General features: G+C 43.6%; 5 protein-coding genes across 5 annotated transcripts; 1 reads left to right on the top strand and 4 right to left on the bottom strand.

Annotated features, from left to right (window-relative positions):
• FOMMEDRAFT_132659 (rho small monomeric GTPase) lies at positions 1-1,661 on the top strand (the record flags this gene model as incomplete). Its single annotated transcript, XM_007264472.1, has 7 exons — positions 1-18; positions 159-189; positions 447-560; positions 901-973; positions 1,085-1,103; positions 1,164-1,256; positions 1,323-1,661. 7 exons carry the CDS (start codon positions 1-3, stop codon positions 1,659-1,661), a joined length of 687 nt encoding a protein of 228 aa, XP_007264534.1.
• Positions 1,662-5,841: 4,180 nt separating this feature from the next.
• On the bottom strand, positions 5,842-6,177 carry FOMMEDRAFT_47057 (phosphatases II; the record flags this gene model as incomplete). The annotated part of the gene is made up of 1 exon (XM_007264473.1): positions 5,842-6,177. A coding segment is annotated over one exon (336 nt), but the record flags the coding sequence as incomplete, so codon positions are not given.
• A 1,872-nt stretch (positions 6,178-8,049) lies between these two features.
• Positions 8,050-11,891, bottom strand: FOMMEDRAFT_18514 (cytochrome P450). The gene is made up of 11 exons (XM_007264474.1): positions 11,206-11,891; positions 11,021-11,153; positions 10,757-10,948; positions 10,521-10,672; positions 10,338-10,453; positions 10,149-10,269; positions 10,050-10,063; positions 9,779-9,968; positions 9,269-9,533; positions 8,946-9,092; positions 8,050-8,890 (listed from the first exon to the last, which is right to left on the bottom strand). The coding sequence occupies exons 1-11, from the start codon at positions 11,396-11,398 to the stop codon at positions 8,806-8,808; spliced, it is 1,608 nt and encodes a 535-aa protein (XP_007264536.1). The 5' UTR covers positions 11,399-11,891; the 3' UTR covers positions 8,050-8,805.
• Positions 11,892-18,588: 6,697 nt separating this feature from the next.
• Positions 18,589-20,508, bottom strand: FOMMEDRAFT_18516 (carbonic anhydrase). Its single transcript, XM_007264475.1, has 5 exons — positions 19,898-20,508; positions 19,616-19,710; positions 19,457-19,530; positions 19,298-19,381; positions 18,589-19,027 (listed from the first exon to the last, which is right to left on the bottom strand). The coding sequence occupies exons 1-5, from the start codon at positions 20,024-20,026 to the stop codon at positions 18,678-18,680; spliced, it is 732 nt and encodes a 243-aa protein (XP_007264537.1). The 5' UTR covers positions 20,027-20,508; the 3' UTR covers positions 18,589-18,677.
• Positions 20,509-21,588: 1,080 nt separating this feature from the next.
• FOMMEDRAFT_80204 (terpenoid synthase) lies at positions 21,589-22,891 on the bottom strand (the record flags this gene model as incomplete). Its single annotated transcript, XM_007264476.1, has 4 exons — positions 21,589-21,999; positions 22,055-22,337; positions 22,399-22,573; positions 22,720-22,891. 4 exons carry the CDS (start codon positions 22,889-22,891, stop codon positions 21,589-21,591), a joined length of 1,041 nt encoding a protein of 346 aa, XP_007264538.1.
• Positions 22,892-24,077: the final 1,186 nt, after the last annotated feature.

The following is a 24,077-nucleotide window of genomic DNA, read 5'->3' on the forward strand; positions in this document are numbered from 1 at the left end:
ATGTCCTCTCAAAATCCTGTATGTTTCTTCATCACATCATCTGAACAATGCGCGTTTCAGGCCATGGTGAAGCCATGCCCGAGCTCCACTCAAAGGACTTCCTCAGACGCGTTTATCTGTCGTTACCAGGTGCTGACTGTTTTCTTGTTACTCTTCAGATTCGGAGAAAGCTTGTCATCGTTGGGGATGGTACGTGGCATCCTAGAGCGTCACAACTCAACAACACTAACTGCGCGTCTGCTGTCTATCTCGCTCTCGCTCTATTACCGACCTAATTGCTTCCACATCAAACCGTCTTTACTTTACGGCACAAAAATACGCTAATGCGCAATAACGCCCCCTCTGCAACCCCAATCGTATTCGCGCACCGCAACGTGCAACTGTGCCTGAAAAAACATATTGCAATGACGTATTTTGTTTTGTCGGGTTTTTAATTGCTACACCAGGCGCTTGTGGAAAGACATCACTCCTGTGCTGCTTCGCTCTCGGAGAATTCCCAAAAGAATATGTAGGCCTGATTATTTTGTACCCGTTCGTCATCCACCTGATCGCTCACCGCGGTTTTTCCTTTTCTGCACCCACATGTATACCACTTCTGATTCGGTCCGTCCCTCGCGGGAATATTTCCACCCTCTCGTCTGGTGAATCCACATTGTGAACAACACACACTTCTGTATACGTCACTGTCGCAATCCGGGTTCTCTATGATAGCAACCAAGTACGTTACCTGACATGCCTTCTTCTGTACTTTCATCTTCCTTACACATTTCTTATTTTATCCACTGCTTTCTATCGCACGTGTTCATTCATGCTATTCTTTTCTCACTCCTTTCTTGAGTTTATGCGGATGCGCTTATTTGTGCTCCTTCTTGAACCCTACTCACACGTATCTATTTTTAGCTATTTTTGAAAATTACGTCGCAGAGATCCGATTAGATGGAAAGCCTGTACAACTTGCCTTATGGGACACAGCGTAAGTAGTGGGCAGACGTTGACATCGAATCCTCGGCGATTTTTGTTGTTCTCGTTTCTTTTTATTTATAATTTTTATTTAAATCTTTGCTGACGAAGTTCTTTTTAACAGAGGGCAAGAAGAATATGAGGTGCGTCATTCATGATGTTCGTGGCTGAAAAGAAGTGCTGATGCGCGATACTGAAAATAGCGACTGCGACCGCTCTCGTATTCAAAATCCCATGTGATCCTGATAGCATTCGGCATTGACACGCCAGATTCCTTAGAAAACGTCGCTGTCAAGGTACGTTTCGTCCTGTCTTTCAGACTTCCCTTTTTGGCGAGTTTTATCAACCTTCCTCTATTTTAGTGGATCGAAGAAGTCCGCTCCATCTGCGGGTCTGCGATTCCCGTGATCTTGGTTGGCTGCAAATCCGACTTGCGTCCGCCTCCCGACTCTCCGCTGTCGCATAATTACGTGCAACCGAGCGCGGGGCAGGAGATGGCGCGTGAGATCGGTGCGCGCGCTTATAAGGAGTGTAGTGCGCTGCGTGGTGACGGTGTTGACGACGTGTTCGAGGCGGCGACGCGCGCCAGCATGCTTATGCGCGAGGGTGTTCCGGGACATGGTGCCTCGCGGAATCGGCGTGGCACTGTGAGTAGTGGTTATGACGACGATGCAGCGAAGGGGTGCTGTGTCGTGTGCTAGGTTTATTACTTCTGGGTTTTCTTAGTAGGATGGGTAGCTGAGAGTGGTCTGTGCTCATCTTTTGGGTTCTGTTAGCCTTTACTAAAAATCGGACTATAGGCGTCATAGTTCCTTCCCATTTATTTGCTATGACCCGTCATTCAGTTGCTTGATGCCATTTTCTTATGTAATAAACATTCTGCCATATTTACACCTGTCATTTTTGCTCCATGCTTTTACGTCTCTACTTACTTATACCGACCCATCACCCTCCCGTTTCCGTGCCCCGCCTCTCTTCCAACTACCACAATATTGTTCCCTTGCCATAGCCGTAGCCATAGCCATACTCATACTCATAGCATTTTCCACCTTGCATCTAACTAGCTATGCCCCGATGTAACCAGCAGCACGTCCTCATTGTCCCTCTCTCATTATTAAATATCGTTTGATCATATCACACCACATCATCATATGATCTTATCACCGCGCTGTGCCTCTGAGGGTTTGTGCAAACGCATACATTTTCCCTCTTTTTTGAATTTCGTTTGATCACAGTGTATGACGTGTCCTTGCCTGATAAATGATCTGGTTATTTATGCGCCCTTTGTCATTGGTATGAGGACGTACGAGATGGTCCAGCTTCTTGTTGTGTACTGCAACGTTCATGTGTACGGGGTGTCTCAACCGCAGCGCAGCACATATTCACAAGATGGCATCAGTTACGGCTAGCCGCCCACGAACTTTTTTATATAAGACACTCTGAGTTGCTGTTGAGTATGGCAATCCACATCTATAAGGGGTGTGTAGACCGCAGAACATAATTGTTAGGTGGTATCAGTTACATCTACCCGCCTATGACTTCGAACATCCTTCATTGATTTTTAAATGATGCCTAGCACTTGTTAACGTGTACATCTTGCCACTTCAAGTCAATGTCATGTTGATGACTACGTCTCAGTGTCTGATAAGTTGAGACGGCAGTTCCGTGTGGCTGAAAGATGGAGCACTCAGCACGTGTTCCTCTTTCGTATCCATATTCATATGATCTGCCTTGTATTTAACCTTACTCCTAGTAATTGTATTCACTGGCATGTTTTCTTTTTTTTTTTCTCTTTTTTCCTTCTTCTCATTTCAAAATTCTGTTTAATCACACTAAATGACATGTCTCATGTTTTAGTCCAGTAATGATTTGCTTGTCCTTACACCCTTTTGTGTATAAAGATATATGAGATGCTCATTGCTCTGGGCCGTGTTGTGTATAGCAATCCGCATATATAACAATGTATGGACTGTGGAAGATATTCACAAGATGGTATCAGTTACGTCTTCCCGCCCATGAACATCCTGTATTGATTTTGAAATGAAGCCCAACACTTGTTAACGTGTATGTCTTGGCAATTGAAGCCAATGTCTTTAAGAGTTGATGGCTTGACTATGTCTCATGAGTTGAGACGGCACTCCCGTGTGACCGACTCGGGAAGATGGTGCGCTCATGGTCATGTAGGCCGATTATATGCGTGTGGGGGTGTAGTGATGGGCCACGAATGGTTGCATTACTAATGATCATGTAAGATAACTATGCGTGAGTGAGGCTACTGATAGCTAATACTGTCTGTGTTGCTTAAAATTGAATGAAGAGGAGGAGGAGAACCAAAGTTAAAGTGGAACCTGTGAGTTGTGCACGAGACACACGCGTTACTAGACCACTCAACCTCAGTAAACAAGAAACTGAGAGAAGCAAAGTACAACAGGCACTTATTCTTTACCCGCCTTAGTTACACAGCAAACATCTTTGATTTGTGTATGTTTTCTCTGCAAGAACAGATGGACCATTTGATCCATCTTTCCTTTATCATCATTCCATATTTATTGTTTCAGTCAGTACTGCTTCTCGCCATACTACATTTTTCTGTTTGATGAGTTTAATACGAAACATCTGTCGTTTCCCATGTACTCATCAGAGAGCATCTACAATAATTTTGTCTTGCTTAAAACCTATATAAGACTGCCTCTTTGGTCATTTTGCAGAAGTACAGGTCTACAATCTGACCCCTTATCTGCTTGCGCCAGCTGCCCACAATATGACTCTATCAACTCGCTCTGACATAGTAACTATTGACCCTAGCGTGGTTTCGGACTTGGTTTCTGTAAGATTTACGTCTCAGTGCTTCCAGGTGGCAATAGCGACTCTTCTAGTATATGACACCTGTAAGTAAAACAAGGTTGACCCTTGAAGTGAATTTACTCATTATCAATTATTCAAGTTATAACAATGGATAATGAAGTAAATTCTGATTTCCCTCATTCTAGGACTATCACTAACCGCTTGCATCAGGTCAAGTACTTCTGGGTGTGTATTATTTACTGACACACGATTAGATTTTAACTGTAGCTTCAATATACTCTACAGAGAACTCCTGTCAAATTCGTCAACATTATCTACTTCTTGGTGAGTAGTTTATTCATCTCTGACCAGCATAACTCTCACCAGGCCACTTTAAGAACCGATACATTGGCATTATAGGCGCCATCTCCTTTATTGTTTGTAAGTTGTATTTATCAGACTGCTTGTATAATTGCATACTTACAGCCATTTTAAGGGAATAAAAACGGAGTGAGCGTTGAACTGTATGCTCCCTTTTTACCAAACATGTGTATAAAACTGAAAGAATGTTTAGGTGTAAGAGTTAAATTCTTCCGTGTGTTACTATCTGTGTTAACCACCCGTAGGCAACTTTGCTTCCTGGACTTCGAACCTTTCCTGTGAGTCAATATGTGTTTACTGCTTACTACCATTTGCTGACAATTGTGAAAGTCTGGTCCACAATCATTCTAATCGATTGTTAGTGGAAACTAAAAGACATTCGAACTCAAGTAATTGATTATTTCTGAAGATATCCTGATGATCCGTACCCTTGCACTCTACTCTGAAGGTAAGCAACAAAAGTAATTTATAATATTTTACTCACATTGTTTAAAGAAAAGAAGTTATCAATAATCTTGAAGACACTTCTTACTTTAGAGGCATGCTTGAAGATAGCACTAATGATATACCTTGGCTTGATGCAGAGTAGTAAGTCGCTTTTCTGTGTGAATTGCAGAAGCTTACTCAAGAGTTAAGTTGCTGTCGGAGCTCTTCCAAATGGTATCACTGTGTGCGGAAAACTTGGCATTCTGCCGTGGCAACTGGGAATGGTTGATTGGTACATTGTTCAAACTTAAGAGACATATTACTTATATTTCGATAGGATTCCTCCAATGGTGTATGGCCTCATACTTATGGCCCTTTCACTTCACAAGGCTGCAGAGTTCTGGAGGATGTCAGCTGGTTTCAAAGGTTTTACACTTATTGAAGTGCTTGTTCGGGACCAGCTCATCTACTTTTCATTGTGTGTTGAACGTCTCACTTTATTTTATAAAACTAATGTAGTTTTTTTAGCGTTCTTGCATGCTGTGTATTGAACATTTTGGCCTTCAAAATACAAATTTCAAATCTGTTCTTAGAGATTCTTCGCGATTCTCTGGGGAGTCCGTCATTTCTTTGTGTTCTCGGCAGCCGGTTGTTATTCAACCTAAAGGAAGCAGCAGAGTTAGGGCTCAACGAGGGGACAAGTTACAGAGTCAAGTCAATGAGCAAAATGGCATTCATTATTAGCAAGCCTGTCGAAAGTAAGTCACTATTATATTTATATATTTGTAGGATTTACGAACGAGTCATTCAAGGGGCATGAGATAGAGACAGTAGATAGTAGATTAGTCTTTGATGCTAGGTTTGTAGCAGACTGTTGCTATAGAATTAAGTAGTCTTTCAACGTGTTGGAAATTTCAGAGGAAAGCTTTGTACTTAGTAGTTCTATACTTGTTATCAGAATACTATCTTATAAAAATACACAATGTCGCGACTGAATAGTTATATTTCAATGACGAATTTGTTTGTATTCCAAAATAACAGATTTATTAAGTTCAAGGGTGTGTCTAATATTATACACTAGTTAACTTTCTTTCTTTCTTCAAGTGAGAAATTGACTTTTATATTATCCTTATCAATAGCTTCTCTGATAGGTTTAATTGATATTCCTAATTCTTTCTCCAGCTTCTCCAAGTTTTGTTTTAGATAATTCTTATTTACTGAGTATGCTCTTGTCATGGTTTGGCCACTGCCAGGAAGGTCAAAAAGTTCAGACTTTGCATTAACGTTCTCCCTCTTACACCAATCTATTATGTAGTTTTGAAAGGCATGATTAAGGCCCATTTGAGGTCTTCTTGTGGCGACATAGAAGTAAGCACTAGCCATTGATAAATTTTTGCAGTGATGCAGATAGATTATAGTCACTGCTGGAGATCGAGACCGACCGAGATAACAATGGATCAGGATCCTATTGTTTAATTTGGTCCCTTCATTAATGAATTCAAATGCTTCTTCAAGGTAATCCTCGATCTTTGTATCAATTTTATCCAAAAGGCCAATACTCTTCACAGTGATCTCGGGAGACAAGTCATCTTCAGTGTCCTCCCCAAGCGACAAGACATGTGGTACTGAAGGAGGAAAGGCTTGCAAGTGGCTGTGTGCGAGCCTACAAAGATTCTGAATCCAATGTAGTCAATATCAAAATGGTTCCGTTTCCCTGGGTGCACAGAACATAAGGAACGAGGCGTATCATCGCGACAATACTCTTTTCGTTCTGATGTGCTCTTGTGGTTAGAGCTGCAGGCCATATTGTTATTCCCTGCTGCTTGGTAATAATCAACGAAACTAATAAGCAGATGATGAGGCTTGGCAAAAAGCAAAATAACACAAAGAATGTGTTCATGGCCTTATTCTCTCTCCTTTTCAGTATCTTTGCATTCTGTGTTTATAGTCCCGACATCAGAAATGATTAATTAATGTGGCAAAGCACTGTGAATGTGGTGTTTTGTTTTATGTGCCTATGATTGCTAGTTACTATGTTTGTGCACAATAAGTATAGAGAGAAAGGTAGGAGATAATTGGTCGGAAGAAAAATAACTTGATTTCATCAGTTGAGAGGGTGGGCAGGGCGAGCGTAACATTGAATAACTTACTTTGCAACAACAAGTGACAGGCTGTATACATGAAATGAAAGTATACTGTGGCAAAATTAATATTCTCTCAAAGTGGATATACCATCCTTTTTCATGAATGTACCATGAGATTGTTAGTCTAGTCAGATTCTCCAGACAGTTTCCTCGCTTAGTCTCAGGAATATTGATACAATTGAGTAAATAACAAAAGTTTAAGTTTACAAGTATTGTAATAAGTGGGTTATAGATCCAAAACATTAAGCAGTCTCATACTAATTGCGAGGCAGTTAGACACAGAGTAAGTGGCAACTATACTGCCATATCAGTACGTTTAGAATGATAATTCCTATAGGCTTAAGCGATTATCTTGCCGCACTTGTCGGAAACTCGGAGGTCGGAAACACGGAAGTGCAACACTCTGAGTACGGCTCGCCGTACATGCATTTCAAAAACAAAAAGGTGAGAAAGACAGAAAAGAAGATCCTTCCTGCTTCCCTGCGTGTTTTGCATGTGGCGTGTTGTCAACGTTACTGGCCGTGCAGCATTCCTAGTATTAAGCGAAGAGAAGGGATGTAGAGCGTGAATTTTTATTTATATTTGTTTGGCCAGCATGGCATGTATGTGATTGATTGTGTACTTTGCGGGATGTCTTCTAATTTCATCATCACCCCCTTTTCCACATCATCATTAAGCAGTGCTGCACATATGGACAGCTGCTTGAATGCACAGACAAGAATACTACCTATACATCTCAGAATTCGACAGTTGTGGTGTAAGAGAAGTAGTTAATCTGAATGAGGCGCTTTGAAGAAGCAAATTCGATGGATAAACATTATACAAATCAGAATCTGATATTATTTGTATTAACCATAATGTAAACGAAGTATCGAACCTGAACAAGGCGCTTTGAAAGAACACAGATTAACAGATAAACGCCACACACAAATATAACTTATGAATACATTATATAGCAACGTGCGGGATGAATGATCGAACCGAGGTCAAGGCGCAAACCGGCGTTCTTTGAGGAGCGCTGCCGGTTTGCACGCAAGATTTCTACGCTTATGGAGTGTTCAATAAAGTGGGCAGCTAAACTGTAAACTGTCGAAGCAATACGAACAAATTTGTTTGTTTTTGTAGGGAAGACAAAATTTGTCACTATTTGGCCCACGATAGGACTGCAGTTTATGTAATCCGTTAACGTCGAACAGTAAGAGGTATAAGTGTGTTCAGACTGTACTACTGACAAGCAAAATCAATTTGGATAGATAGTAATTTACAATTAGGTACACAAATTCTTATCCCCAAATCAAATTCAAATAAAATAAAAAAGCGATCAAGCAAAGAGAAAAGCGAAGGCAAGTGAGAGTAGGAAGTATTGATTATGGATTATAGCAACCAAAAGTGCTGAAGTCCATCACAAGGGGAATATACAGTTGTAGAGTTGCAAATGTGCAAGCTGTAAATGTTGTAGATGTGATAAATTGGTGTCGAGGTTGGTGTTGGTACCGCTACACTGGCGGAATTGGTGTGATTGAGGCGAGACGAGGGTTATGCATGGGTAGAGGATCAAAGGACGAAAAGAAGGATTTTAGGGAGGAGGGAAAACGAGACGCATTTTTTGATAGCAAGTCGTCGTTTCCTGAGGGATAGCATGGAGAGGACAAAGTCGGGATACCAGAGCCTGACAACAAACCCAGGTTCAAAGACGAGATGGGAGAGGAAGAGGGAGGCGAGGGATGTTAGGAGTGGGTATAATAAATCCGCGAACTTGAAAATTGAAACCAATAAAAGGCTCAAAAAATCGGAATGCAAAGATGAATTTAAGAGAGAAAAAAAGATGTGAATCTGTGTTGACCGAGTAGTGTGGTGGTCGATCGTATGCTCAACAGAAAGAACGAAGTGTGTTGTCGATGAAAGAGAAGAGAAAAGGTAATAAAAAGGTAAGGAGCGACAGTGGTTTTCCCGAATCAGCGGGTAGGTTGAAGATTCAGTCCGAGGTGATATTACATTGTGCAATGTGATGTGAATGGTGGGGAAGTAGGCAGGTAGGGGATAAATCATGGGTAAAAGAAGGTACGAGGGAGCCAAGGAGGAAGAGACGCAGTCTCATAGCTGCACAGCTCTAAGCGTACACCTGCAGACCCTCAACGAGTCTGCTGTGCTTCTCGCTACGAGGAGTTACGACTGCCTTGAACGGCATCGGGTTACTACAAGCCAAACAAGTCAATCAACCATCCTAACCGAAGGAGAGGAAATACGAACCTCGAAGTCCCACAAGCAAACGCAATTTCAGGTAACTCCTCCTTCCCCGTCTCAGAGTTAACGTAAGGCCGGATATCGAAAGCCGCAAGGAAGCATGCGTATGTGAGGAATACGGTTGCCTCGGCAAAGTGTCGGCCGGGACATAACCTGTGAACAAAGGACAGTTTTAATTTAGCATGCCGAGTCTAGAATATAGAAGATGGTGGATGGATGGTAGGGAGAAAAACGTTATAGGGTGGGACTAGAAGCATGGAAGCCACTCGGCCGCCGTCGAAGGACGGGAAAAAAGGAAGACGATGGTAAAAGGCCAAACAACTACGTACCGTCTACCGAACCCAAACACAAGCGTCGAAGGATCATCCTCCTTCAGGTTCGCACTCTTCTCAACTTCGATCTCATCACCCGAATCAGACGCATCGTCCCCCATTCCCTTTTTCTTGCTCATGTACCGTTCCGGGTCGAAACGCTCTGGATCGGGGTAGTACCGCTCATCACGCATCATCTGCCAGATGTTTGGTAGGATCATCGATCCACTGGGGATCGTCCAGCCTCGGTAAATATCTACTTGTGTTGATTCGTGTGGGATACCTGAAAAAAGCGAGGAATAACGAACATGGAAGGATCGCCGGTCAGCAAATGTTCGATGTACAGCACACGTCAAACGTAAAGAAAAAGACAACAACGCAAGGCTAACCAAGCAAGACATGGTCCATCGAAGCTCATGCCGAGTACAAGGCCAACGCGAAATGAAGAAAGAAGATGCTCGACTTCCGAGGGTCTCGAAGACAAGCGAGAGAAGTCAAGATAGAAAAGTAAAGATCGCAGATCCTCACCAATTGGTACAGCTGGGTTGAAACGGAAGATCTCCTTCATGATGGCCTCGATGTACGGCAGACTCGGTCTGTCCTCGTATGTCGGTAACCGGTCCGAGCCAATAACACGGTCAATCTCCTCCTGAGCACGTTTGACGATTTCCGGGTGTAAGGTCATCATCAAGAAGAACGTCGCAATAGTCGCTTCCGTCTACATGATAAATGCCATGTCAGTGAAATCCGGGATTACGGGATTACGGGAATATGTCAAAGTTGATGACTTGTAACTCACAGTCTCAACACCAGCTAAGAATAGAATCAGAAAGAACAAAGCAAAGGCGTGTCATGTCAGTAAGATAGACCAGGATTTGACAGATTCGAACTAGCGTACCGGAGTAAATCACGGCGCCGATACACCGGATGTCTTCCTCGTGCTCCTTGTCAATTATTCCAGTGCTTTCGTACTCATCAAGCAGATGGTTAACGTAGCATGGGGGTGCTTGGCCAGCAGCCTGCAATGCCATGCTAGATCAGCAAGGCACTTCATTGATCGGCATGCCCACTTTGGACAAATACTTACTCTCTTCTCTTTTAGCTCCCGAAGGGGCATTCTCATGACTTCGGCAACAAGTTCTGCCGTCTTGAGAGAGTGGCGCTTGAGACCCATACCGGGAAGCCATTCTGGGAGGTGGCGTACTAGTTTACGTTTGCATATCAGCTAAATGTAGCGCATACACAAAGGTAAGGAGAGGGGATTACTTACAGACCGGAAAGAGGTCGATAATGGTGCCACCAGGGCTACCAGAATCAGTAGTCATTTTTGTCGTCCGCTTGACGAGGCTAATGTATTCGTCTGTCTCAACATCCTTGACCTCATGGCCGAACGTTGTCAAAAGAATTGAGCTCGCAATCAACCTACAAATAGCAGCAATAGAAAATAAATGAGCACATTGATTACCGATGAGACTCAGCTGATAGAAAATAAGCATGTGAACGTACCCGTGCACATGCTTCACGATCAGCTCTGGCTTGACGGTAAGCATGTTACGGAGGAATTGGTTGACCTGGCTCGATTGGATTGGTCTGAAAGCGGCTACGGCTTTCGCGTTGAAGTGCTGCTGCATCATCCGGCGGTGCTTTCGGAAGCGTTCGCCGTACTTGAGGAAAGGAAGTGTCTTGGACCAGCCCATCCTATCAATCCAAACAACATAAGTATATGCAAGTGGAGGGGACAAACATGAAAGGCGTAGCGCATATACTGACATTTCACCCATGATTTCCATGCGTGGTCTGCTAGAGTAGATTGCGCCCTTCTTCTCCATGAGGTCTCGGGCAGCCTGTGCAGAGTTAACGATAATCATTGGGCGACCGAGGACGGCGACATAGATGAGGTCGCCTTCGAGAGAGTAATCAGGGTTTCGCCACGAGCGGAAGCAAACTGTACACACCATAGTCCTTCAACCAAGCTCCGAAAGTCTTGTATGCATACTCGAGTGGCATAACCCGAGCATTGCCAATGATCGGATCCGAAGGCGGACTGGGGGGAAGCTTGCCAACGGCGGGGGCGAGGAGGATCTCCTTGGTGAATACGATGGCAGCAAGGACTGCGAGGGTGAGGGATACAAAGGAGGAGTCGATCATAGCTGGTTGGTATATAGGGATAGAGAGGAAAAGGAAAAGAACGAGACTGGCGGAGAGATGGGTACAGCGGCGAAGAAAGTAAATACTGGCCAGACACAAGAACGTGATGTCGGGGAATTATAAGGAGAGGCCGGGAGGCGGAGGCCCAGTAGAGACGGCGATGGCTGGTATTCCCTTATCGGCCAGAGTCCCGTCCAAACTGGGAAGTTAGTTTGACATGTCTGCTGCTTCTTCGACGCTTTTCCAATCGACCGCCCAATCATTGCCGCGCCCGCTCCGGCTGAATGCTAATGATTCTCTCCGCCATCCCAGCAGGCTTCTCGCCTGCCATGTCCGGGTACTTCTTTTCATCCCTAGCCCACATAAAACACTTCCATGTCCTGCCAGTTTCGGTGATTTGCGTCCCATCGCACCGCTTGTCCGTCTATCTGCAATTCATTCACGATGATGCCATGCTAGTGCCATGCCACGTCTGTCTCTGATCACTCGCACTGCGATGATAACTGCACTGCTGGACCGGCGGAGACAAGAGCATGTCAACCCGTGAACAGAAGGAGATTAACATATGGTTAATCCGAGCCGCTAATTTGGCGACACAGGTTACCTGATGTAGGGCCTTACCACCACGGAAATCAAGCTTGCCTCATTTTGGCCCAGCGCTGCCTGCCTCGTGCCCCTGAAGAAGCCTCCCCTTCAGAATCAGATTCGTTCGTGTAAAGATTCGTCCCCGCTGACAACCCTAACTTCCCTTAGCCTTCCTTAATTCCCCTGTTACGTCTTCCGTCCGAACACGTCGCTGATAGACCGCAAATTTCATGAAGCACGCGCGGAGGAGGCGGAAATTGCACGGCCGTTTCGGGACGGAAAGAAAGAAAGAGAAAGACCAGAAATGCGCGAAGCCACGTTACCAATGCCAAATGGTGGTAAGTTGGATAGCAACGGGATTGACTGTCGATGCCTCTCTAACGTCACGTCGATACGACCAGCAGTCGATGAGAGACGAAAAAGAGTGCAAACGTGTGCGAATCCTGACGATCTCCCTGAAGTTCTCTCACGTGCGCGGTGCGACTCCCTACCTTCCGCTCTCAACAAGGCACTCCACTTTCGTAATCTAGCTCTCTAAAACATCCACTTCTGAACTTTCTTTCCACGACCCCACGCAACAAGGCACACAAACACTAACCGAAAAAACATCGGATACCAAACGTGCGGCGTAATGTTATATAGGACAGGAGGCGGCGCACGGCGCGCACTCTGGGTGCTGAGGGCTGGGGAGAAGCTCAACGCCCGACTCAACATTCACCATCCACCACGGACCATGACTCAAAAGCAAACTCCATCGGAGTCGGTGAACTACAGTAAGTAAAGTATATTAATACACCACATAGATAACAAAGTTATTTTCTTTATGAATCCACGTCTTGAATTCTTGAAACACATGAAGGAAAATTTTGAGTTCACGAAATAGACTTTCTCATTCATCCTTACGGTACGGTGCTTGCCGGACGGATGCTCATCTAAAAACCGCCCGTCTAAAGTCGATCGATCTGGACTTTCGCTTGTTTGTGTTACGCTAGACTAGGTCCTCTGAGTTTCCAGTACCCTAGGCGTGTTCCGCTGCGAGTGCGACGAACGGACCGACGGAACATAAAATGAAATTAATAATTTTCGATGACACAGTCAATGAGCCAAGCGTCGACAGACTCGATATCGCTGGCTCTCGCATCGTCCAGATAACATCTAGCTCAGAAAGCTACACTTTGCAAGTGCCTTGGTCTGCCATCTCTCACTCAGCTCTGTAAACAATTAATGTCGTTTGATCTGGACTTGACTGGTCCACGATAGACCAAGTGTGGTGCCTTGTTCTGCCGCGATGGACGGACCGACGGAATGTGATATTCAATTTCAATGACACAGTCAATGAGCCAAGCGTTGACAGGCTACATAGCCCGCCTCGCATCGCCCAGATAACATCTAGCTCAGACAGCTACTCTTTTAAACATCTTGGTCGGCTGTTTCTTCGCTCATAGTAGTGATGATCATTTACAATAAACACAAGACAGTAGCGCATCGTTCAGTGCATTGGCCAACAACCTCTCATAAACAACATGCCCAGTCTCTTAACTCGGTTCTATAATAAACTGCGGTCATTCGATCTGGACTTGGCACTGACCTGCGCTACACCAGGTGCAAACTTTTCCCAGTATCCTGGTGTCCTGTTCTGCTGTTCTGCTGCAATGGACGGGCTAGAAGGACATAAATAATACTAATTTTTGATGACACAGTCAATGAGCCAAGCACTAATGGTAATACTGCACGTCTCACTCTGCTCAATACCATCTAACTCAGACAGTTGCTCTTGCGAACGTCTCTATTGGCCATCTTTGCTTAGTTCTATGCAGGGTAGTAGTGCCAAGTGGCGAGAAGTTATGTTAGCATGAACAGGTAGCATAACGGTTTGTTGTATTGGCTGACAACCTCTTTACCCAGTTTTGTTCCTTGCTGAGTGGCGTCGTTGATCAGTTTCATATGTTACCATTTCAACCCCCAGAGGGTTAGTATCTCCATGTTTGAGACTAGCTTCTAAGAGTCATCCAATATTTCAGACGTCTTATTGAACCGCCGTGCAAAACTGCAAAGTAACAATACTGGACATTAATATTACTCCGTTTTTCTACAAGGTTGATTTCAGTACACATATGCAGCTTGTGCACAATAATATTCTTGGCTTTGTGGCGGAGAGTTGAAACTTATCCGAATAAAACCATCACAAGTTTGCTCTGTCATTCAATAGACATGTGTCAGAAAAGATTGCAAAATTGAGTATAAATCCTCTGCTTTTGCATGATATCTCAGGATACAACACAGCTTTGCCACAACCCAACAAGAACAGACTATTTAAACAAGCATGGCTGACTCTGAGTGGAAATGTACAGAGGAAAATGGTTACGACATTCTCCCACCCAACAAATGCGAGGAGATCAAAAGTGGTATGTACAATAGTAGAAAATGCTAACTCTCTACTACTTCATCTAACGTTAACGTCTTCTAGCCTTGAAGGACAAGTTTCCTGGCCAGAAATGGGACATTTGGTACAAGGCAACAAACACTCCTGAGGTTAAGGAAAGACATGTCACTTGTAAGTAGGAAGAACTTGTTACACAGTCCCTGCTTGCTCTGACACATGCCTCATTGGTAGTCGCATCCCATCGCCCAGAAACAGTTCGAGACTGTACAACAGTCCTATTTGACACAGAACGTACTACATATACTCTCGACACTTTGCTTAGACGAGCAAAGACTTTCGACGGGAAACGTTGCCCTGATAGCTGCAATAAAGAGGGACACAGGAGAAAATCCAGTACTAGTAGTCATAACCATACGGATGGAGAGAAGCTTCAAGGAAAGTGAGAATGATGTTGTGTGGCGGTGTTCGTCCGTTTGCATAGTTTGCAATTATTTGAATCACATAGAAATGCCGTGTGTGCATTGATTCAATCGTGTATGCTACCTGGTACCTATTAGCCAACAAGTACAATCATGTGCATGTTATATATTAACCGGCTGTGCTTACTTTTAGCAATTTCTTCTGTAGGCCGTTATACGAGTACGTGTCTGATTAAAATTACTAAATAAAGTTCAGTTGAATATAAGTGTGGGATACCTGCAAAGTAGGACGACATCTCTACCATTTGCCATATGAGTAAATGGTGTGCGCATGAATTACACCACAGTATTTCTTCTATCTGCACAAACTCACAGTCTAATGTCATTCTGCCAAGGGCGACCGAATTTTGCAATACACACGGATGTCGGAGTCCGGAGAGATATTCTCTGATGTAAGCCACGATCTATTTATGGTCGCCGCTCGATCCCGCAAGCTTGTACAGCAACTTCCAAAAAAAAAGAGTGGTCTCCGGCTCCTGACTTCCGACGGCTGACTATGAATGTTTCATGATATCGACAAGAGATAACTCAGAGAGAATTTCCAATCGATGGTTAAAGCAAACGGCACGTTGCGGAGTCCAGATAGGTAATACCAAGAGATTATTAGATATAGACGACGTTCGGAACGCCACCGACTTAATCGGGGGTGACTCTACATATGTACATTCATCATATATTCCGAGCCGACCAAATGACAGATATCTACATACATACTCTCCTGAATGGTGTCGATAGGTGTGATACAAGCTGTATGGAACCTAGACTTATCACAGTCCTCGGACTTCTTCTCTTAGACAAAGTTAGAGAGACACTTCACCAAGGTCTGGGCTCCTAAGGCCAATAATATTGCATATAACTTCGAAAGTCCAGGATACAGGACTGAGATCTGGATGACAGATGCTATTAGCAATTGTAAGAGTGATGTTAGCACATTTCTTAATAGTACTACATGGATTTCAATTACTTTCTGCTTGTATTTACTCATTATGATACCCTGCACATCTATGAGACAGCAGGACTAGTCTAAAGTCTAGACTTCAAAGCCCAAGTGACTCGTGCAAATGTACCACTGACCTCTTCCTTTCCTCAGTCTGAAGTAAGGAGAAAAGTAAAACATGAGCATCTGACACATACAAGTGGTTGGAAGAGTTTCTCTACTCTATTCTCATGGATCAACAATAAGTTGCCTATGTACATGATGACCAGTAGTAGACACTGGCGATCTGGAGGCACAGGGTAGATAGTAGTGGAAGAACTCTCCTGCCATGATCTGTATTGTTTGTTGACATAGTTATTAGGATTCAGTATACAGTATATAGTCTATGGAAGTCAAGATTAACATTACTTTTGTTTATCTGCATGTCTGTTGAGCATTGATAACAACTGATTACTGTTACAGTATAAAATTTCCTAGGGGAAAAATCAAGTAATATTAATAACAACCTTTACTACTTTCTGTACTTATATTAATATATTAACATCTAGCTCAAAAGGTTGCAAAACACTGTTCTATACATTAATTGGCAAACTGTTTACTAAGTCTGTTCTATTCAGAGTTGTGGAAAACAGTTGTGTGTATACTCATCCAGAGATAGGGACTGAATGAGTACAATGAACTGTGGTCTATCAAGTACATTGCTACACAAGCTGAAACTAAACTTTGAAAGCAACTGTCCTAAACTATATTAATACATTATACAATATATGCATAATGTATTTAATGAGACTGACCTTTTGCTTGTGCTAGCCAGTATAGTATATTAAATTTGCTATAAGTAAAAGCAGTTAGAAATGCTTCAAAGGCAAAGTAGTAAAGAGAGGGATATAAATTCTCAGAACTCCTTAAATGCAATCTGAAATTGTACCAGAATCAACTCAATACTATAGCAGATAGTAACAAAAGCATGTCTAGCAAGCAGGAGCAAAACGGATGGATGTGTTGTAAAGTCAATGGCTATAAGTGTAGAGGCACAACACTTAACAAGGAAAAGTGTGATGAAATTATTAAAGGTATACCTTATAACACTGAAATCTGCCACTCTTTACTATTCCTCACTTGGAAACCTTTAGAGTTGGAAAAGAAGTTCACGGGTCAAAATTGGGACATCTGGTACAAAGACAATACAGGGACCCCAGCTGAAAATGCTGTAGTTATATTACAAGTCACTTGTATGTAGAGCCTATTTGCCATTTCCACTTCCTCAGCTTCTTAACATTCATTTCATTTTCAGTTGCAGACAAATGTCCAGAGACGAAAAACGACTGCCAGTCAGTCCTTGTCAATAATGAAAAGCAATATACAGGCAGGTGTTATGCTCTTGACACTTTGCTTAAGCATGCACAGAATTTCACTGGGGATCGATGCTTTCCTGGATGCATCTTTCATCACAAAAAGCAAAACGAAGCTCAGAGGTGAGTGCATTCGTCGTGGCTGAATAGGAAAGTTCGATGTAGGATTCATGTGCAAATACTTGCAAGTGGTTAGATTTGGAGAGGTTGTAGGCTTGTAGCAGTAGTTTGGTACTCTGAGAAGTATCATGAAGCATAATATATTAATACATATATTATGCGCACTATCTACTAGGCTGTTTTACAACAGTATGAGCATTATTCATCTACTGGTTACACTTTGCTTTCAGCTATTTTTATCTGAACACATAGTGCAAGTGTGAGTTTGATGAAATTACTGAATAAAGCTTATCTTCATACCACAAGAGATGGACTGGCGGCATGCCACCCATCCTCCTCTCGAATTTAATCTGATTGTCATTCTGTCAGGAGTAACCAAATGGGATACGCAAACGTATAAATTCTGCTTCGATCCGAGCTGCAATCCTGTCATTTGCAATCACTATTAGTCTCCGGTTCCCGACTCCTGACGGCTGACCGTAAGTGTTTCAAGGTCTCAGCATGAGAATACATGAGCAGAAAAGAAACGAATTGATGCTTAAGTGAATGGCAAATTGCGGAATGGAGGTGGGTAATACTAACGGATCACTGGATATCGACGGCGCACGGGACGCCACCAACCCATCCATCGTTTAAGGACATTAAACAGACTGAATGGAACAGCAACTTATATCGGTCTTTGGTTTCTTTCCCCACAACTCAGATAAGTAGAGATTTCTCCGAGGCTGCGGAAGGAACGTCGGAAATCCGGTGCATGGATTCCGGAGCCAGGTAGATGACAGACGTCATTCTATGATTGAAAGAATGACGTTAGTACATTTTGTCCCAGCACTGTTTGGAACGTCGATTACTTTTGCTTGTGTATTTACCCATTATGATACCCTGCACATTTACAAGAGAATCGGACCTGCCTATATTTCAAACGCTTTTTAGCTTGTGCAAATGCGCGTCTAAATTCCTCCAGGGATCGGCAAGAAGCGAAGAGACGTGCAAGATTTGAGTCTCTGACATTCACAATTGATCAGCAACATCTTTCTGCTCTGTTTTCTCCACGGACCACGGAGGAACAAATGACAGGTTGTGAACACTGTCGATCCAAGAGCACGAGGTAGACGAGGAACCTCTGCCACGATCTGCACTATTTGTCACCACTATTATGCATGTTGTAGTCTACAGAAGCTCAGGTTAATGCTTATCTCATGTGGACACACAGTATTATCATTACGGCTTCAGCAATATTATCTAAGTCAATATTGGACAAATTAAATAATATCGATGTACATTTCGAACATTTACTGAACATATCGAAACCGAAATATTTATTAACCTTCTCTATATGCTCTACTTCGCACAAAAAAACCATTCCCTACTACTACGTGTTGTAGTGGCAGTAGTATTGATTTCAATCTCCTCTTCTGCATCATTAAGCATTCACATTGAAATCCAAATCCCCACCAACAAACTTGTTACCCACCATTCCCTCCGGTCCACAACTCACACCCAAGTCTCTCAACCTACCACTCTCAAGCTCATACACCCATCCATGGACGTACACGTTCTTAACCTTCGGGTCTTCACCTGTCTTCGCCTTTTGCCAGACGGATTGCATAACCTCGCTTGCGGTGATGTTTTGAACTTGAGCGCAGACGTTCGCTTCGCTTAGTTTCGTGAGCATTGCGATGCGTTCGTCGGGGGAGATGGGGGAAGGAAGGGAGGAGGTGCTGGCGAGTTGGATGAGTGGGGTGAGCCAGCGGGAGAGTGGGGTCGTTCCGGCTTATTCGAATTAGCAAGGCGTTGGTAGTCGTCGTTACGGATGGAAGGGTGGATCAGATGTTGAAAGGAACACGAACGGGGAGTTTTAATGTTAACGGAGTTAGTTTGTGCTGCATACGGTGCTCAAAAGAGAGAAGAAAAGTGGAAAAAGAGAGGAGCGGGATAAGGTGCAAAAGTAAGGTAAGGTTAGAGTTTGAAGTGACAGAATGTGTCAGGTGACGTGTAGAACCGAGAAGCGTGGAACGGGTAAAAGCGGTAACTCGAACTCACCTTTCAGCGCGTTACCTGAAGGGCTGCACGCTGCGTCATATGCGCCCGCAACGCCACCGCACTGGGTGTGTCCGACGACGACGACTGTGGAAAACGAAGGAAAGGAAGGTGAATGAGCATGTTTGGCAAGCTCATTCACAACTACGGATGAGAACTTACCGTGTTCGACTCCGAGATGATTAACTGCGTAAGCGAGCACCGCCTGAGCCGAGTCGTCGTCCAGGTGAAATTGGCTGCGAGAGTTCACAAGGACAACGCGAAATGATCCGCGGTTGATCAACATTGCCGGGAAAACTCGAGCGCGGTGAGCACACATACTTGGCGATGTTCCGATGAACAAAGATTTCACCGGGTTTGCAGGCCATGATTACGCTCTCTGGCACACGCGAATCCGCACATCCGATCCAAAGCACCTACAACAACAGCAAAACGAAGACGATTGTCAGAAAGCGGACTACAATAAGGCAAATGCCGGCTGGAAAGGACGGAGAGCCTTCGTGGCGGCCCAGTAGTGCTTCTGAGGCTCGGCATGGAAATAGTGCCTCCATTGATAGAGGCACCGAGATGGGGAATGGTGCAGACAAAGAGAGGTTTACATACCTTCGGAGCCTGTCCCTTGGCGCATTCGGTAAAGAAGCCAGGCTCGTGCTTGGAGACATCAGCTGCCCATTGGGCATTGGATGATAGCAGACGATTCAACTCTGAATGGAAAGTAGCAACACTCGTCATCGTGTGCTTCTAGTGAGGTGAATGGTAGAAGAAGAAAGTGGTAGGTGGGTGGTGATAACGATTTGCGAGATGAAGGGATGCGGGAATGACGAAGAAGGGGATGGAGGAAGGGAAGAGAGAGGTATAAGTACTCTGTCTATGCAGAAGGTCTGCACGTTCTGGGTGAGATGGGTAACCAGCAGCGGTTGTCGCGCGGGGAGCGGACTTTAGCAACTGCTGAGAGATAGCCGAACGGTTCTTATAGCTGAATAGCGCAACCGCGGTTCCAGCGGGGTTATCGTGCTGGTGGGGGGTAGAATTGTGCAAAGTAAAAATAAACGCCAGGAAACCACGGCGAGACGGACGGTCCGTGAAAACACGGAACAGGCGAGCAGTGAGCGATATGACGAGACGAAAATGTCGTGAGCAAATTACGCGCAGAGAGCGGACAGGAGAGGGGAGAAAAGGACTCACGTAGCGACGGAAAAGCTCGAAGAGGGCACGGAGGACCATGCATAAGATTAAAGATATCGATCGAGGCTAAGAGCAAAAAAACAAAGCGACTGATTGGTCCGTTGGGGAAATACTCCAGCCAATAATATTAACAAGACCTGTCCAATGATGACTACTTTGCCTTTTATGGATATACCGCGTCTGACCTAAAACATCACGGCTTTACAAGTACTAACACTACACCCGGCACACGGCGACTCCAAGCGTCAAGATCTCAATTAAATGTCGCAACACGGTGCATGCATGCCATCAACGAAGTTACTTCATCCCCACGCTTTCACTACGGATCGTCTCCCAACGCTCCAGACTCTATTCAAAACTACCAGCCGTTCCTCGTCAATAAATCCTCTCCTGGCTGGATTTGCTCCAGAAGTGATCGTCGCTGAACAAACTAGTGCATTATCACAATCCTACCAGCTTTATAGAAGATCAAGTCATAGATGAGGGGTCCCATGTGCCAATTATTCTCTTCACGCTGCAGAATTTTCAATAGTCGCTGTTGGTTCTCAAAGCATCTGGACTTTTATCGGTTAATGAAGGCCCGTGTCAAATCCACGTTAATTCACTTTGATATTGGTCTAAAGTAAGGGGTTTTCACTTTGTATCCATCTTCCCACCGATAAAATGCATCGCAGCTCTTTCTCGTCCGATACACGGCATTGAAATTCAATGAGAGGGCGCAAAACACGCCTGGTCTCTGGCTTCGAAATTCAAAACGCCTGTGAATATTTCAGGCCACTGGTGAAACGTTTTCTAGGCGTTTCTCTGTGATGGAGTTCTCTGAACTTTATCTTGAACTGTCTTTGAAACGTAATTGTCTACGCCTTAATGACTTATTTCTCCTCGGAATCGGAGGTGTTGCCTTCCTTTGTTTCCTACATAGTATATTGAAAATGTTTTATCGCAGTCATTTCATTGTACAAAAGCTGTACAAAAGTATCTGCATGACGAAAGACATTGAAATACATGAAAACTTCTAAGATCGAGTCTCTTTTCCGAAAAGGAATAAGAAGGACGTAATATCTAACAATTCGTTCTTTATCCTAAAACTTCCCTTTACTACAAAATTGTCACGCGCCAACCTCCAATGCCTCTACGAGGGGAACGGCAACGTTCTCTCGCCTCAACGACTTGTCCTGACGGGGCGGGGCAATTTTCGGGAGAAGCTGCACAACTCGAGTCTTCTGAATTTCGAGACCCTTGTTACCAAAGTAGCGTCCACACTCGAAGGTCCAGCAGTCGTTCGCTCGTACCCAACTGGCGACTCTGTGAAGATACGTCTGAACTTGGGAATCAATGGTTGGGCCCCATGAGGGCAACTTCTTTAAACCGTCGAGGAAGTCCTTTACAGTCTGAGCATGAAGCTGAACAACTTTGCTAATTGCGCTCTCTAGATCGATGTTGAACTCGTGCATTGCAACACTGATGATGTTGCTATGATCGTCTCCAACCGCTTGCTCCTTGTTGTATGAGTAAATATCCTGGTGGATGTCAGTTTCGTCATTTGGAGATGACCGCGCTGTTTTTGTGACTTACATTGTCAAAAATCATTAGGTCTGTTATGTTTACAGTTAAACTGACAACAGCAGGGTGATAGAATACTTCATCAGGAAGATCGAGATCAAGCTCCATTGGGACGTAGGACGGCACTGAGCCAATATTTCCACGACGATTTTCCAAGTATGATTCAATCGTGAGTTGAGTGTTATTGTCCCTATACGCCGCCTGTCGAACCACCTCTTCAGTATAATAGATGAACCCATCAATCATATGGCGCTGAGCAGATAACGTGGCTATTTTGATAGTTCGTTCCCAGAATCTGCATCAAATATTTTGGCATCTGTACAGTTTAGGCAGTAAATCATATTGCCTTTACTTACTGTCGAGTGACCTCTCCAAGAGGCATTTCTCCTTCTGGACGGGATTTTCTCGGATTTTTTAGGGCATCAATGACAATATCGACAATCTCTCTGACTGCTACTTCGGAATCTACATCGGTATATTCGTCGATGGCAAAAAGTAAATTCATCAGGTCGCAACCAGCGCGAAGCTCTTCTATACTATGGTCATTTATTTGCCGGCGTCCATCGAATGGCTGCAGCTTACCTCTGGAGGCCGAATTATAAGTAAGTGCAGCTAGAAGTGCTGCAATTTCATATTTCAGCAGCATATTCAGCATTGTAATAGTAGATAATACTGACCGAAATTACACTTCTCGAAAGCATACTGTGATCGTGGTGAAAATGCTTTAAAGTTGCGGAACCACGCATCGGACTCTGCTTTGACCTCTTCATAGTAAGGATTTATCGCCCGTTTCCAAGGCCAGTTTGCCAGGGTATCAGGGAAGGACAGTAGCTTAGCTTCGTTAGACATGAGAGAGGAAGGAGACGGGATGATAGTAGACACAAAGAAACTAACAAGCCTTTATACAATTCTAAATCATACGAAACATTCATGTAGCTGTTGAAGGGGCGATCTATTTCTGTCTAGACATGTGTGGTTTCAGGAAAGACTCGGAATACACAAGTTTGTGGTGATGGTTCATTATTTAGTCGGTAAAGTATTCATTGAAACACATCCTCACAATCCCCACCAATCAAGCTGTCAAGAAGGAAATAGAACAAGTCTGTAATGTAACAGGCACACTGAAAATTTGATCTAGCTGAGGTGACCCGCCAGGCATTCGCACAGTGACTGGACAGTTTTACTAGCTGTCTAGTTGCATCAGTGTGACACGCATGGAAGATTCGGATGAACTCCTTTTGTGATACAGATAAGGATCAAACACTTTCAGAGGTATTAGAATGTTTTGTTGACTCAGCCATACAGCCAAGAGAGCTATGATTTATCCACAATTAACTTCAGGTATAATGTCTCCTTTCATTGATAGGTGTTGGTCATAATATAAGAAACCCCTGAGAGTGGCTTAGACATGCAAGAAGGTGTTGCAGGCTGGCCGCTGGAACACACTTAAGAATCATCGGATCACATTGACCTGAAACATTTTGGATGGGGTGAACCAAAATGGTGATACAGAACAGTAGCTATTAAAACTTTCTTATTCTTCGACTAAATTCAATCGCTGCAGCTGGTGATTACTATAGTCATTTCGCAGTTACACCAATGGTTAAAAACTTTGCCCCGATTGGAATAGGTCTTTGCTTACATAATAGACGATCCCGCACTCACTTTCCATGGTTCCAACTTCAATGCTTCCCGTCACCCGTGCGTCCCTTTCACCCGAACCCCATCACGAAAAAGTCGCAACAAATGTATTTAATAATAGCAAAAGTAATCTAATAAAATGATTTCATAAGTATTACATTCTAAAATAATACTTATATTTTACTTGTAATGTAATTATAATGATTGTATATAAATGTAAGAAATATACAAAGTTTCTATTAAACTACAAACATGTTTTAGAGCAAGTAAGCTTACTAATAGTATTATTACAACATTACATGTGAGATACAAGCACTTAACTCTTATTATAATCTGCTAAAATTATATTATAAGTTATTTGTAACAATAGTTGATTAATTATAATAGTTATAAA

This window comes from Fomitiporia mediterranea, assembly GCF_000271605.1.
Source record: "Fomitiporia mediterranea MF3/22 unplaced genomic scaffold FOMMEscaffold_4, whole genome shotgun sequence".
Lineage (NCBI taxonomy): Eukaryota > Fungi > Basidiomycota > Agaricomycetes > Hymenochaetales > Hymenochaetaceae > Fomitiporia > Fomitiporia mediterranea.